Raw genomic sequence first — 16,544 nt, forward strand, 5'->3', positions numbered from 1 at the left:
CGGTATGTTTTCTTATGGAAACACGATTGGATAAGGAAGGGTTTGAAAAAATATATAGCAATTTGCCTTTTCCGAATAGGGTCATTGTGAAACACCCTGATTTTGGAGGAAGATTAGCACTACTATGGAAGAATGATGTAAACTTGGACGTAATCAATTTTACTTCAAACCATATCTTGGCCAAGGTAATGGAGGAAGATGAGTATGAATGGTACTTGACTTGTTTTTGTGGTTGGTCGGAGGAACAACAAAAGGAGAAAACATGGAGGCTATTAGCAAATTTGAAATCATTTGTGGTTGGACCTTGGTTGGCCATAGGTGATTTTAATGCTTTTTTAAATGCCTCAGAGAAGAAAAGCAGAAGACCACCACAAACATCATAGGTTGAAGCATTTAGGGAGGCCTTGGAATTTTGCCAACTTCAGGACTTGGGATCCAGGTGATATCCGTTTACTTGGAGTAATAAGAGACTCGGTGACGCAAACACGAAGATACAACTTGACCGAGATATAGCCAACAAAGAGTGGTTAGAAAAGTTTTAGCTAAGTACAGTCATCCATCTATCATCACATGCCTCGGACCACTTACCTATTATTCTACAAGCTCAATCTTTTTGCCAACAAAGACACAGGCATGAGAAGGGGTTCAAGTTTGAGGAGTCATGGTTGCTATGGAATGATTGTGAATTTGTGGTAAAGGAAGCATGGGGTAAAGTAGGGGATAGTAACCACGGGTTGGCTTCAGTCAAGGACAAAATAAAACTATGTGAGGCAGAGCTTATGGCCTGGGGATTGGCAAAGACAAAACTGGATGTTGCTATAATCAAAGAGCTTCAAAAAAGGCTTGATAGGTTGAATGAGGCTGAGACCACTGAGGATAGCAAAGCCGAGTATCTAGAGGTGAGCAAACAAATGGATGAACTTTTACAAAAGCAAGAAATTTATTGGACATAACAGTATAGAATTCGATGGCTGTAACATGGGGACAAGAATACAAATTTTTTCCACTCCAAATCAACACAATGGAGGAGGAATCATATATGAGGTATTAAAAATGTACAAGGGAAATGGATGGAGGAATTGGAGGACATCGTCAAAGTAGCTTCCGACTACTTTGAGAATTTATTTTGTGTAGGTGTATGTGATCAAATGAAGGAGTGCTTGAATGCAGTTCCTAGCAAGGTGACCAATGACATGCAGGAAATTCTGTCCAGTGAAATTAGTGTTGAAGAAATCAAGGTGGCTTTGTTCCAGATGGGACCAATAAAGGCTTCTAGACTTGATGGTATGAATGCCATTTTTTATCAAAAATTCTGGCATGTTTTGGGTGATAATGTAGTTACTGCTGTGTTGGATTTTTAAAATAATGGTAACATAATACCTAACATAAATCCTACAAATATTTTTCTTATCCTTAAAGTAAAAAATTTGGAGAAAATGTTTGACTTTAGACCTATAAGCTTATGTAATGTAATTTATAAAATCATCCCTAAGGTTTTGGCAAATAGACTAAAACAGGTGCTTCCCCATATTATCTTGCCAACTCAAAGTGCTTTTGTGCCGGGGTGTCTTATTACAGACAACGTATTGATGGCTTATGAGACGCTAAACACTATGCACTCTAGAAAAAAGGGCAAGAAAGGGTCTTTGGCACTGAAGCTAGACATTAACAAGGCCTATGACCAGGTTGAATGGTTGTTCCTACAGGGAATTATGGAAAAGATGGGCTTCCCAGCTTTATGGATAGAAAGGGTGATGAGTTGTGTTACCACACCATCCTTCTCTATTCTTGTGAATGGAAAACCATATGCTATGATTCATCCATCTAGAGGACTTAGTCAAGGAGATCCTTTATTAACATTCTTGTTTCTGTTGTGTGCAAAAGGTTTTACTGCTCTTTTGGCAAAAGCAAAATTGGAAGGGAGAATCAAGGGGGTGTCAATTTGTAGAAGAGCACCCAAAGTCACTAACCTACTATTTGTAGATGATTCTTTGTTGTTTTGCCAGGCAACTCAAACTGAAGGGGAGGCCATTGCTGAGATTCTTTAAACCTATGCAAAAGCTTCAGGGCAGAGTATAAATTTGGAGAAGTCTTTAGTGTACTTTAGCAGCAACACAACAGGTAGCCAAAAATAGGAGATGCTGCAAACTTTGGGGGTTAAGGAGGTGGATAGATTTGAATCTTATCTAAGGCTAACAACCTTGATTGGGAGGGCTAAATACCACACTTTCTCTTACTTGAAGGACAGAATATGGAAGAAATTGCAAGGGTGGAAAGGCGTGCTTCTATCTAGAGTTGGCAAAGAGGTTCTCATTAAGGCAATGGCCCAGTCCATCCTCACATATACAATGAGTGTGTTCCAACTCCCTATGAAATTATGTGATGAACTGGATGCTTTGTGTGCAAAATTCTGGTGGGGATGGGTAGGGAATGAAATGAAAATTCATTGGAAAAGTTGGGATAAATTGTCAATATCAAAAAAGGAGGGAGGGCTAGGATTCCGAGACTTACGTGCATTCAACCTAGTAATGTTGGCTATGCAAGATTGGAGAATGATTCAAAGCACTGATTCCTTGCTATATCAGTGCTTCAAAGCAAGGTATTTTCCACGATCTTCCTTTCTTAATGCTATAGGGTCATGAAATTGCTCATTTTTTTGGAGAAGCTTAATGGCAGCACTACCTATCCTGAAATCTGGCCATTGTTGGAGAGTGGGGAATGGATCATCAATTAGTGTCCAAAAGGATAGATGGATCCCTAACCACCTAACAGAAATGGGATGTTTAATGTCAAGTCGGCTTATAAGGTAGCAAGAAAGGGTGGTGATTAGGCAGAAAATTCCCGTGGCTGTGCTGGGAAAGATGTGTGGGCAGTGTTATGGATGCTTTGAATCCCAAACAAAATCAAAGTGTTTGGATGGAAAGCATGTCATGATATCTTGCCTATTCGTTTGAACCTGACAAAGAGGTGGATTCTCAATGATAATGGTTGCCCGATTTGCACCAAAGTTTTTGAATCAGCTATACATGCTTTGTGGGATTGTGCTACTACTCAAGACATCCAGGCTAGGAGTATTAAAAAGCTGCAAAAAGGGTGTCACATGCAATTTGATATGCTTCATCTCATGGAGTATCTAATGGAGCAGTTATCTATGAAGGAGATGGAAATGTTTTGGATTCAAGCCTAGTTTATCTGGAATCAGTGTAATATGGTGGTGCATGGAGGTAAACTACATGACCCGATCAACCTAAACAAGAGAGCTTCATACTACCTTGATGAGTATAAACAATCATAGGCATCACTGGCAGCAATCCCAGCCTTACGACCTATTAGGGAGTTTTGGCAATCGCCTCCACAATCTACCTTTAAACTTAATTTTGATGTAGTAGTTTTTTCGAAATTGAATAGGTCTGGGTTTGGAACGATAGTCCACAATGACAAGGGAGAGGTTATGGCTACAATGATTGCCAATGGGCCGAAGGTAAGTAACAGTGATGAGGCCGAAATGCTTGCTTGTTGAAGAGCTCTTGAATTCACTATGGACGCTAGTTTCTCAAGGCTAGTTATTAAAGGCGACAATGTCAATGCCATACAAGCCATTTTATCACCATTGGTTAACCATTCATTGTTAGGGAATGTGGTGAATGATATTTGCCATTTGATTTGTGGACTATAGTGGGTGAGTATTAGTTGTATAAGGAGAGGTGGAAATAAGGTTGCACATGTACTTGCATAACATGCTAGAAATAGATTAGATGATTTGTATTGGATGGAGGACTCTCCTCCACCTGCTATGGAAGCCCTGTACCAAGATACTATCTTATTATGAATTAATGAATGTTCCATTTTCAAAAAATGAAAGAAAAAGAAACGCATACATTAAAGCATGCTACTCTATTGAATAAATAGTGATGAAATTATAAATAAATAAATGTGATTACCGCTGGCCATGTATAAGATGACTCTATCCAAAAGCAAATTGAGCTTAAGCTAGTGAAGAAGCAAATAGCTTATATATGTTTATGTTTTTATATATGAACTTATCTGATATCTTATATTAGCACTTTTTTATTATAATATTGTTATGTAAAATAAAGTGTTGTTTCCCGAGACTTTTTAGCTTTTATATAAATGAAATGATGAAATATGTCCTTATATGTACTATATTTCTGGGTAAAAGAAAAGTACTATTGAGAGTTTCCTATCCTACAAGTAGTGTAGGCTTGTAAGGATAATCAACGAAGGTAGCTGGGTTGTTGTATCCTAGGAGTGGCACACATAATGTTTTAGTCTACTGCACCAGAAATCTCATAGACGTATGTATCATCTCAAAACAGTGACACCACATCTCAACCCCACCATCTACAAACATTCATGAATTGATGATAATTTGCTTTTGATGTTATAAGACTTCTTTGATGCATCATTGAGATAATATCTCTCCATTGTTCTCTAATTATATGGTATATTCTAATTTATGTGAATTTTAATCATTTATATGATATTTTGAAGGTAATGAAATTCAATTTATTTATCAATTATTGTTCTTGAGAACAACATAAGGATGAGAATAAGAAGAGGAAAAAATAAATGAAGATAAAGGGATGGAAGAAGAGTGATATTAAGGTAGATAGTAGTGGGGTGATGAAAAGGTAAAAGGTAGGAGAAATGTTGGAAAAAGTACGTGTAACAATAATTTGGGGATTAATAGGTTGAAAAGAGTTAAAAATGAGAGAGAGAGAGAGAGAGAGGTGAATGATGTGGCTGCTGATATGGCTCAACAAGAGCGTAGCAACAATAAATGCTATATTTCAGCTTTTAGATATATACAGATCGATTGGGTAAATTAATGCCTCTAATAATATAATTAATCATACATCCTTTAGCATTACTGTAAACACAAATGCTTGAGCTGCTCTACTCCAACAAGTTTTTTAGGGGAGTAGCATAATTTACAAAATATAATTAGTGATACGAACAAAAAGGAAAAACTATAGTCAAAATTCTCAGTTGTCAATCTTCTCCAACATCCTTTAGAAACTTTAATTTGATATTTTTGAGTGTTGTTATGACATCTCTCATGTTTGACCTCTCTTCAAGTGCCTCTGTTGAACAAGTCATAGCCAATTTCATAATGGACAACATACAATCCAGCTTAGCATTAAAATTCTCTTCACCTCTCTTCAGCAAATTAGAATCTATAACTTCAATTACTGAATGAGGTATTGATTGTCTTACCCAACCTTTTAGGTTCATTTCACCGGCAAACATTTCATCTGTGGGATTCTTTCTGGTGAATGTTTCCATTAGCAAAATGCCATAACTATACACGTCACTGCGTGTGGAAATAATCCCTTGTGATCCATACTCTACAAGTTTGATTGAAATTTATTGTCAAAATGCATTAAATATCTATTATTGATGGTGAAAAGAAAAATGCTCAATGTGTTTCTAAGAAAGCTTTGTATGTGTGTGTGTGTGTGTGTTTGTAAAAGTAAAATTGAATTGGAAATTAGAAACATCACCTGGTGCCATGTAACCAATAGTGGCCAATGTCATGGTTTGTGTCATAGAGTCTTCATTGCCTAAGAATTTTGAAATGCCAAAGTCACTTACAAGTGCTACCGTGTCTTTGTTTAGAAGAATATTGCTTGGCTTCAAATCACAATGAACAACAGGTAAAGGACAGCCATGATGGAGATACTCCAATGCTGATGCAACATCTATCATCATGCTCAATCTTTCTAGCATATCCAAGAAGTAGTTATGAGAATACAACAACTTCTGAAGGCTCCCCTTGGGCATGTACTCTAGCACCAAGGCTTTAAAATCATTGCTACTACAACTACTAATGATTTTCACAAGATTTCGGTGGCGAATACTGCACAATACATCACATTCATCTTCAAAACTCTTAAACCCTCCTTCTATATTCAAATTAAAAACCTTTATTGCAACAGTAGTCCCATCTGAAAGTGTACCTTTGTACACTGAGCCAAAACTCCCTTTCCCAACTAAGTTAGTTTCGTTGAATCCATTTGTTGCTTGTTCAAGTTCTAGATATGTTATTCTTCTCCATGTTGCTAGAGGTAACAAATCTCCTTGACTTTTTCGTTTTGCATCCCTCTTTTGCCCTCTCATTAAAACAAATATAAGGAATAATGCAAGTATTGCTGCTATCATTGTTGGCAGAATATACCTTACTATAACTACAGTGGTTGTCTTTGAACTTCTTTTACATGGTGGAACTTGCAGTTTGAGTGGACCACATAATGCTTGATTTCCCATGAATGATGATGCTGAGAATTGATTAAAAACACCTCTAGAAGGAATTTCACCTTGCAATCTATTGAAAGACACATTGAAATATTTGAGGCATTTGAGTTCTATTAGAGACTGGGGAATTTCTCCTGAAAATTTGTTATCAGATAGATCCAAACGTTCCATGCTTATCAAATTACCAAATGATTGAGGAATAGGACCCTGGAATTTGTTATGCGCTAAAGAGAGGTTAACCAAAAAACATAGGCCTTTAATAGCATGAATTTCACCTGATAATTTATTCCATGATAAGTCCATTTGTGTTACATGCTCCAGTTTCCCAACATCTAATGGTAGATAACCATTTAAAGAATTGGATGACAAGTTTATTCGTAGTATGTCTCTAAGACTCCAAAAGGATGTGGGTATGGAAGTTAGCTGGTTGGAATCCAAATACAAATTTTGAAGTGAAGACAGACTTCCCCAACATGTTGGTATTGATCCAAAGAGCTCATTTTGACTTAAATGTAAATCAACCAATTTCCTCAAATGACAAATATCATTTGGGATTGACCCATGGATTCTATTGTTTTGAAGAAACAAACCTTGGAGATTTCCCAGATTTCCGACTATAGTTGGAATAGGTCCAATCAATTCGTTGTCTTTTAGGTTTAGGGTCATCAAATTGCTTAAATTACCAATTTCTCTTGGAATTATGCCCTTAATGTTGCAATTAAATGCTACAAATTCTTCAAGAGAAGTAGAAAAATTTCCTTTAAGAATCGGAAGGGTTCCATTCAGTGGGTTATTTCCTACCACTATACTTGTCAAATTTACGCAATTTGTCAAAGATGAAAGAAAACTCAATTCTAGAGTTGATGATTCTCTAGTCAAAAAATTGTTGACTAAGTTGAGTCTCTCCAAATGCCTTAAATTTCCCAGGGTATTAGGAATAGAGCCATAGAAATAATTTGCACCCAGCTCAAGTTCAGTGAGCATAGAAGCATTTGAGATAGAATTGGGGATTATTCCTTCTAGTCTATTTTCCCATAAATAAAGTACCTTAAGATTTGGAAGCCAGTGGCCTATGCTTGATGGAAGATTTCCAGAGAGCTGGTTCATGTATAGACTAATGACTTCAATGTTTGAGCCGTTGAAGGTTGCATTTGGGATGTGACCAGTTAAGCTGTTATTGGCCAAGGTTACTTCCGTTAGATTTGGAAGAGTCACAATCTCATGTGGTATTTCACCTGCCACAATAACTCGAAACAAATTCAAACCTCATTATCCACCAAAATACCTCAAAGATTTTAGATTCTCTTCAAAAAATTCATCCTAAATACTTGAGAAAATTTTATTACAACTACCATATAAGAAGGCTGCATCTAGAATAACAATTTAAAAGTATGTTTGACAGTTAAAAAAAAAAAAAAAACCCAGCTTTTGCCACTCTCTCTCTCTCTCTCTCACAATCCCTTTCTATATAATAAGCAAATCAACAGAGTTCATCCAAATCACTCTAAGTAGATAATGAAAGAATAATCATTTTTTAGCCAGGGTGTAAAACCTGCCCTTTATACATTTCCTTTTAAGTGTATTACTTTTAGTGTTTTCTACTTGCTCTATATTAGTAATCAGTTTAGGCTTGTTAAGCCTTTATTCTATTTGTTGTGCAAACTTAATTCTCCACTTGTATGTTTATCTATAGGAATCACCATAAACAAATACATCAGTTTGTAAGAAATATGTAGTAAGACACTAAGACTTGTAAAGTTGTAATATGTATGGTACACTAGATACACCTCTAACTTCTCTAATTACTGTGGTCTTTATCAACCCACTACAACATGTGTATACAACATTCACCACCCTGTTTAGATGAGAAAGCATTCCATAATTATCTGATGTATTAAAAAATTTTCTTACATAAAAGTGAATCTCATGTACATGATCTATGGATTAGACTTATTTTTTTGGTGAGAAGAGAGCATATAAAACACCATATACACTAAATAATTTCTAGCAAAAAAACTACACACTAAATAACTACACTTGATGGACCTTATAAGTTTTTAAAATTTCAAACATTCTTGGAGAGGAGAGGGAAGTAATATTTAAATTGAAGTGGTTACAATCTTACCTGTAAAGTAGTTATTGTCCAAGTGAATTATCTCAAGGGAAGTACAGTTTCCTAAACCTTTTGGAATCCTTCCTACAAAATTTCATAACGTATACAACAGATCAAGAGCTAGTAGGCTTAATTTACCTAATGATAGATCATGAGCTTTTTATTTGGAAATTAAAATAATCCATTTTGAAGAAGGGTTAGTGACATATAGAAATGTGTCCTAATTACTCATAAGAAGCAAAACCAAAAAGAGAAAGAAAAAAAAATGAAGAAGAGAAGAAGAGAGTAAAGGAAGAAAAGAAAGTAATACTTCCTTCGATGCATTCTGTTAGGTTCTAAGGATTAGGAACTAATATATTAGAACTCTAATTTGTAGTGTTGGCAAACCATGATCAAAACAGGTTTTAGTTTTGTTTAGACTTGTTCAAAGTATATACGTTTTATGTAAAGTTGGAATCGAGTTACTGCAGAATTTATTGTGCAATTCTGTCTGGCTCGATCGATCGAGTTACTGTAGAATTAGACTCGATCAATCGAAACTCGGGCAGAATATTTTTCTGCAGAATTTTTCCAACACAGCTCAAGCCTATTTGACGTGTAGGGTTTTATATTTTGTCTTAAGTATAAAAGAGAAAACCCTAGCCACGTTTTGGTAACTCCATTATGCTGTGTGTGTGAATCTTTTGTGAGATTAAGAGATGGTTGTCTTCACACATACTTAGGGTTTCCAAGAATTAAGACTATGTCAAGAACTTGGTGATCAATTTAGTTGCTACATTAAAGAGTTTAAAGAAACACAAGTGGGTGTGCTTGTATTTGCTGGAGAATCCAAGAAAGAAGGAGTCCATAGTCTCGAAGCTTGCACATGGTCGTGTCAGTAAATTTCTTCTGGTGGGTAGCAATAGGATGTTAGTGATCTAAGTCGCTATTGTAAAACTTCGATTATTTTATAGTGGATTCAAGTTTACCTTGAAGATAGTTAGGTTAAATCCTCTCCAAGTTTTTACCGATATGGTTTCCTGGGTCATCATATCTTTGTGTTATTTATATTCCGCACTTTACATTGACATGATTATATGATTATGTTAACCTAGATCTGAAATTTGGACTAAGTAATCACTTAACTAATTTACTAGGTTAATTCAGTTGTGTTTTAAGAGGTTAAAAAAGATACACATTCATTGGCTTAAAGCTCATATATATATATATATATATATCTCCGTGCTTTCTTAATGAAGATACCTGTTTTGTGTGGAAATCATGGGAACCTTTATACTTTGAATTTTCAAATGATTTGTATTAATGTCACATTTTTGTTGTCTACATTAAGTTGGGTCCATGGGGATCACCATTGGGACGGAGGAGATGCTAAATGAACCAATGGGTAATTGATTTGTAGTTATGTCACGTAGGATTGAATTTTCTTTGAACTCTGATTGTTCAAATGATTTGTACTCATGTTGTGAATTTTTTTTCTTGGATAATTAATACGATAAAATACATTCCCTTTTAAAAAAAAATTAATGTTCCATACTCAAAACTTCAAATAAATATTAACTCTCCTAACGTAGTCAAGAAAAAAAAAATACTTAATATGGTATATTATAACAATATTTCTCCTAATCCACTTGGCAAATTATATATGCCATTGTTTTTTAAAAAATAAAATCTTTTACACTGCTATATAGTTTTTGAAATTTTTTCGCAATTTGCTCACCTTTTAATAATTCGAAATGAACTCTAGGATATAAAAAACAAAGAATGATACTTTTTAGTTAATTCAAACGCAAAACATCATACAACATCTTAAAAAATCAAGGAGGCATAAATAGAACATTTAAAATTTTTTGAGTATATGATTATTAATATTTGTAAGTTAACTTATATTTTCATTTTACTTTTAATTTTTCCAATGATTTTTTTAATATCTTATATTTATATTTAAATTCATATATTGATTGATTGATTTTTATTTTTTTTTTACTGGTTTGATCTATATATTTATATTCAAATTAAATTATGATGTAGTTTAAGTATAATACTGATTATAATATACTAGGCTTGAAAAAAAAATGATGAAAACCAAATACGATAAAAAATAAAAAATAAAAAAACTTACATCGTCATTATATTATATTACTAGTATTATGCCCGTGCGTTGCACAGTTTTGATTATAAACTTTTAGTATAATTTTATTAAGAAATAATAAATTAATAATCACTTGAATATAGATTATATAAATTGCATATAATTTATTGTTCTTAAAAGTATCATGCAATCACGCAACATATTTATATGAAAAAATTCATAAATTTAATAATTAAAAACCTATGGAAACTTAACTAAAGCTATTTCATTTGCCAAAAAATTAAACATAATTCTCTTTTAATCAATATAAGAATACACTAAAAAAACTGTATATATAGAAAATTTTCAATTGTGAAGATGTTAGATTTCTAATCAATTTAGGAATTATAAGAGAAATAGAATTATTAGGAAAAAGATATGTACTAAAAAAAATTATCACAATTAAAGTTTTAAAAAAAAAAACAACGTAAAACTCTTCACTTAGGATGCATATTTATCCAAAAAACTTGGAAGTTAGGCCTTGGGAGAGTTCTATTAGACATAGAATTTCAAATTATATTGAAGTTAAATTATAAGAGAAATTATTAGATGGTTTGGAATTAAAGAAACACCTATCCTATGTGAAATCCTAATCAATTATATATATATATATATATATATATATTGTTAAAATATGTTTCTATTCAAAAAAAAAAAATAGTGTATATTTTTTTCTAAAATTATTTTTTATCTAAAATTTTAAATAGTGTATATTTATTAATATTTTTTTATGTGTCTTATCATTTTAAATCTAAAAAAATTATGCAATATGGATTAGACCTTGTTTTTTAGTGTAGTATTTAAAAAAAAAAAAAAAAAATGAGAAGAATTAGATTACACTATCTCTACGTCACTGCAATTTAAGATAAATTAGACCTCTTTGTTTTTGAGTGTAGCATTCGTCGTTGTAATTTAAGATGCATTAGACTTTTTTATAATACACTACACGTAAAAAATAAGGATTACATGGATAAGATGAAGAGTTTGGATTGTAATCAAATAAAGATTTTTATCAATTTAGAAATTATAGGAGAAGAAAAATTATGTATATTTTTTAAATCTAAAAATTTTAAAAAATTTCTACAATATGGTAAAGCCACTTAACGCAACCACGACGTTTAAGCTCAACTTTTATTATATAGTATATGATATGAGAAGAATGAATACATTATTATTGTAATTCTATTGTATTGTATAATTATTCAAATCAATTGCTGAAGATATTATGTCCTTATCATTAAGTACTCTCTATTGAATCTCAACCAAAATAAATAAATAATAATAATAAAAAATAAATAAAAGGTTCCCTCCATTTTATTGGACAAGGCCAGCAAAAAGCGGAAGCTTAAAGAAGTACTAAAGGTCAGGTATGTTGCTGATTGCGATTTATTTGTGATGTTAGTGAACACAGAAAAGGAAGGAATTGCTTTTTCCACCGTTAATTACTTTTCTCTTATCCGAGGGGGCAGTGCACTAGTGATTGAATTATGGAAGGTGTAGGGTATACCAGAATGATGAGACCAATAATTTTTCATATCTATTAAACTAATATACACATCTTTCTTTTTCAGTGTTTTTAATTATCTAATGAATGTGTAACATTTACATGCTGTGAACAGTCAAAGGTAAAATATATGCACGAGAGACATTCTCGAGATAAAAGTTAAAAGGACAAAATGCACATTCTCGAGATAAAAGTTGAAAGGACAAAATGTTGGGTATCAAAATAAAATAATTTAAGATAAAAAGTTGTAGATAGTGGAGGGCATCCAACCTGAAAGTTTGTTTTCGCTGAGATGAAGTACTTTCAGTGACAATATGTTGCCTAGAGATTCTGGAACAGTACCTTCAAAACTGTTCATGTAAGCATACAACACTTGAAGTTTAGGTAAGAACCCAAACCATGATGGTAACATTCCAGAAAAGTTGTTCAATCCAAAGCTGACAACTTCCAATTTTCGCAAGGAAGCTACCTCGTTGGGCAGAGAACCATGAAAATTGTTGTTTCTGAAGGATAAATGAGACAAGAATGTTAGTTTTCCCACTTGTGGAGCAATGGTTCCTGAAAGACCCATGTGAGAAAGATTCAAGGCAGTGACTCTAAGGTGTTTGGAACCACAAGTGATCCCAATCCAGTTGCAAACAGAGGTAGAGGTAGACCAATTGCTTGCCAAGGTTTTGTAAGGGTCATCAGTGATATGGTCTTTGAGAGCAAGGAGAGCTGATTGGTCTGTGGTGATGTTGGTCCTCGCTGTGCTAGCCATTAAACAGTGTACCAACAACAACACAAAAAAGACGAGAAAGGAAGAAATCTTCATGAGTTTCTACTTTCTATCTGTCGGTTGATTTGTGAGGCCAACTACTATTGTATCAAACAAGTGTGGCTGGATGATACTTTTATACATGGAGATCTCAATTGTTGTTGAATTACGAAGAAAAAGAAGAGGGCGACTAAATCAACATTCAATTTTTTTTGTAGTCTTCGTATTCATAAGAAAAGGATAGGGAAAAGGACAACTTTTTGTTTTTTTTTTTGTTTTTGCTGAAAAGAAAGATGCATGTTACATGCAACATAGTTCATGGCCCACATCGGTTTCTTATATTCATTTCCACGCCTCTTTTATTTATCTCTTGTGGTTAAGTTAAAATTTTCAATAGAGATTAGGATCAGTCATCATGCATGTACTGTTTGGTGGGATCCATGAAGAAAAAAAGAAACTAGACAATCAATTATGATCATGACTTTGACAACATATTTAAGTTTATAGATGATAGTAAAGATACATTTTTGTTCAATTATTAGATAGTTGATACATTATTGCACATTGTAGTAACGTCTTTAATACTTCAAATAGTTATTAAGTCCGACCCAATCCGGCCAGTCAGACCAGTAATCCAGTGAACCTGTACCTTTTCTAATTTTTTTTTTTTTTTTTTTTTTTTTTTTTTTTTTTTTTTTTTTTTTTTTACAAGATAGAATTCTACTTTAGCCTAATTTAAGTGTATATGTGTATGAAACTCCCTCCTGGAGACTTGAACCCTGACTCTTGCCCTTCGCACCCCACAAACATTTATACTTATAGAATGACCATCGTACCAAGGGTGTGCACCAAGAGTGAACCTGTACCTTAGTCGATCAGGTTTCTTGATTGGACCATTTATGAAATGGACTCGGTAAAACCCAAAAAAATCCCATATTTTTTCCGCAACGTGTGCAACTCAAATGAGTTGATATGACCCATCCAGTTTTGTAGTTTTGAATGAAATCACCTTTTGTGTTCATTGCAGTATTGTTTTCTAAATTTGGAGCATAATGAAAACTAGAGATTTTATAATGAGGTTGATGCTTGAATTTTCAACACATATAGAGTTTCAAGTTTTGGCTTAGGTTGTAATCTATGATATTAGAGCAATAAGTGAAATATAGAATATGCATATTATGACTTTGGCATTTGAGATATACTTTTATTGCTATAATTTTAAGAAATAATGAAATATAATGTAATTAGATTTTATTTAGCAAAGACTTGACTACGATTTTATGGAATTCTTTAATTTTATATTTTCTAGTGTTAATTTGCTATTAATTGGTGAAACCTTAAGCTTAAATTATATTAGAAGGCTTGCTTTTTAGACTTATTTTTAATTAGTAATTTGGGCATACCTCTTTTTTAATTTTCATATTTATTTTATGACTTCTCAAACTTATTTGTATATTTATTTAATTTTTATTTAAGTATACGTTTCAACCAATGACCCACTAGCTAAACTAGTAGTTACTCAATAACCCAACTCTTATACCAGATTAACCTTCAATCTATGTTTAATAACTATATAATACAAATGAATGATGTTATTATTTATGCATAGTGTGCCAATTGTTACATATATGGTAACCATTGGTAAGTAATGTTTTTAGTGTACTGCTTCAATGATTGAGCTTTTACATATATAGAATTTTAGTTGAAAAGATATTTTTATGTTTTGAGTGTTTGTTAGATTGTAATGAATAGTATTTTAAAGTTCTAAATTAATTGATAACATATGTGATGATGTCAAAGATCACCAGTTGAGTTCCTTGTCTAGACGGTTTGAAAGACCAAATGAAACCTACAATAAGACAAAGAACTCTAGTGTAATGATATCGGAGAGGTACCAACCAAGGGGCCTTTCGATGGTTAAGTCAAATAATTTGTATATAGTGTAATGAATATAGAATGAGTTACATAATAGTTGTTGTACGTCTGTCTGTCTTTGGAAGTTAATTGCTGTGTCATTATAATAGTTGTAATGCTCTTGGTAATTAATGGTCATACATGACCTTACCAACCATCGTTTGTATGTTTTCCTCCATTGGTTACAAAAAAGTTATTGATACTCTTAAATGTTGTGCTCATTGTCCATTACTATTGGACGCCGATTGTTATTTTATTAATCCGTATGAATAAAGTATTTTAATTTTTTTTTTATATTGCATTTAAGTGCTCAATTTCTTCTTTGTTTTTTTAGATATTATAGAATTTAAACATATGATATTAATCTTTATCATCATGCTAAAACATCAATTGGTTTTTATTATAAGCAAGGTTTACACCCTAGATTTTTCAATTGACCATAAAAAGTTTACCAATCAAGCTAATTGAAACTCACAAGAACTAATTCAAATTGTTAGTATTTTAACTTTGGGTTCTGCTAATAAATTCCCCTTAGAGAATTTGTTAATTAACCATTTTAGGAAATTGTTTTATACAACTTTTATAAAAAATATAAATAGCTATCAAAAAAATCAATTGCATTTTTCTTTTCTCCTAAAAAATTTCTTTAAAAAAAAATCCTAAACCAATACCCTTAGAAGGGCATTCATAAACTTTTCCTTTTAAGTTTTTAATCTCTTTTAGAGAGAGAGAGAGAGACTAGTTGAACCTATATCATAGAAAAACCCCCAAAATCAGTTTCATAAATTACAAGGAAAATATTAAATTTTTATTTTATTTTAAATTTGGCCTATAAACTTGGTTGTAATCTTACTATCAATAATAAGAAGATCATTGGCATGTATTTTTATCATGTGCAATGCAATATATGACTCATCAAACCACAATTAAGTGATTGTATACAATCATTTTAAGCCATGTACATTGCATATAATAGAAACACATGTCATTTTCTTATTGTTTGTGGCCTAAAGCTACAACCAAGCATAATGAATTAAAGCAATAAACAACTATCCCACAAGTTCTCATATGAGAGAGAGAGAGAGAGAGAGAGAGAGAGAGAGAGAGAGAGAGAGAGAGAGAGAGAGAGAGAGACAAAATCTACTATTTAATTTTTGTAATTTATTAATTTTGGTATTTTTACGTAATTTTTATTATTTTAGGTTTAGGGCATTTATTTCATTGTTTTTTTGGAGCTTTTAATGTTGTTTAGTCAAATTAGAGTTTTGTGTGTTTTCCTAGACGCCATAGGCTTTCTTTTTACTATTTAAATGTATTGTAGCCTTCAAAAGTAATTCAATTTTCAGATTAATAAAATTTAGACTTTGTCTATTTCTTTCTCTAGCAGATTCCAAAAAACTATCATGTTGTAGATTCAAGGGACTTGTCATAGATTTAAGATTTACTACCATAAACTAATAGTTTAGTTTCTATTTCATCTTAGAAAGCATTGTGTGTGCTTTCTTCAAGCTTTCACGATATCAATGTGCTTATTAAAAACTCAAAATTTTAAATATAATTATTTAAATATATATATACTTTAATTAAATTTAAATTTTATTCTATATTTAAACCATTGTACTATTAATGAATGTTAAGTCCTTATTTTTATTAGATTAGTTCTGTGACAAAGTTTTTCTTCTATATGTTTTAATGTGTATTTTTTGGCTAAAATGTATTTGAGTAGAAAGTATTTGAGCCTAGTCAAACTGTGGTTAAAGTTGTTAATGTGACCTTGCGACCTTCATGCCCACTAGTGACACGGGAAAAATTAGGATGGGGAGTACCTAAGAAAGGTTGTTGCGACCTCCTA

General features: G+C 32.5%; 2 protein-coding genes across 2 annotated transcripts; one reads left to right on the plus strand and one right to left on the minus strand.

The window, feature by feature from the left end:
* The first annotated feature begins 1,070 nt into the window (after window positions 1-1,070).
* Window positions 1,071-2,048, plus strand: LOC115966441. The gene is made up of 2 exons (XM_031085676.1): window positions 1,071-1,284; window positions 1,579-2,048. The coding sequence occupies exons 1-2, from the start codon at window positions 1,071-1,073 to the stop codon at window positions 2,046-2,048; spliced, it is 684 nt and encodes a 227-aa protein (XP_030941536.1).
* A 2,845-nt stretch (window positions 2,049-4,893) lies between these two features.
* LOC115967989 (probable LRR receptor-like serine/threonine-protein kinase At3g47570) lies at window positions 4,894-12,906 on the minus strand. The gene is made up of 4 exons (XM_031087180.1): window positions 12,292-12,906; window positions 8,402-8,473; window positions 5,526-7,511; window positions 4,894-5,369 (listed from the first exon to the last, which is right to left on the minus strand). The coding sequence occupies exons 1-4, from the start codon at window positions 12,833-12,835 to the stop codon at window positions 5,014-5,016; spliced, it is 2,958 nt and encodes a 985-aa protein (XP_030943040.1). The 5' UTR covers window positions 12,836-12,906; the 3' UTR covers window positions 4,894-5,013.
* Between the last annotated feature and the right edge of the window lie 3,638 nt (window positions 12,907-16,544).

This window comes from Quercus lobata, chromosome 11 (genome assembly GCF_001633185.2).
Source record: "Quercus lobata isolate SW786 chromosome 11, ValleyOak3.0 Primary Assembly, whole genome shotgun sequence".
NCBI classification, from domain to species: Eukaryota; Viridiplantae; Streptophyta; class Magnoliopsida; order Fagales; family Fagaceae; genus Quercus; species Quercus lobata.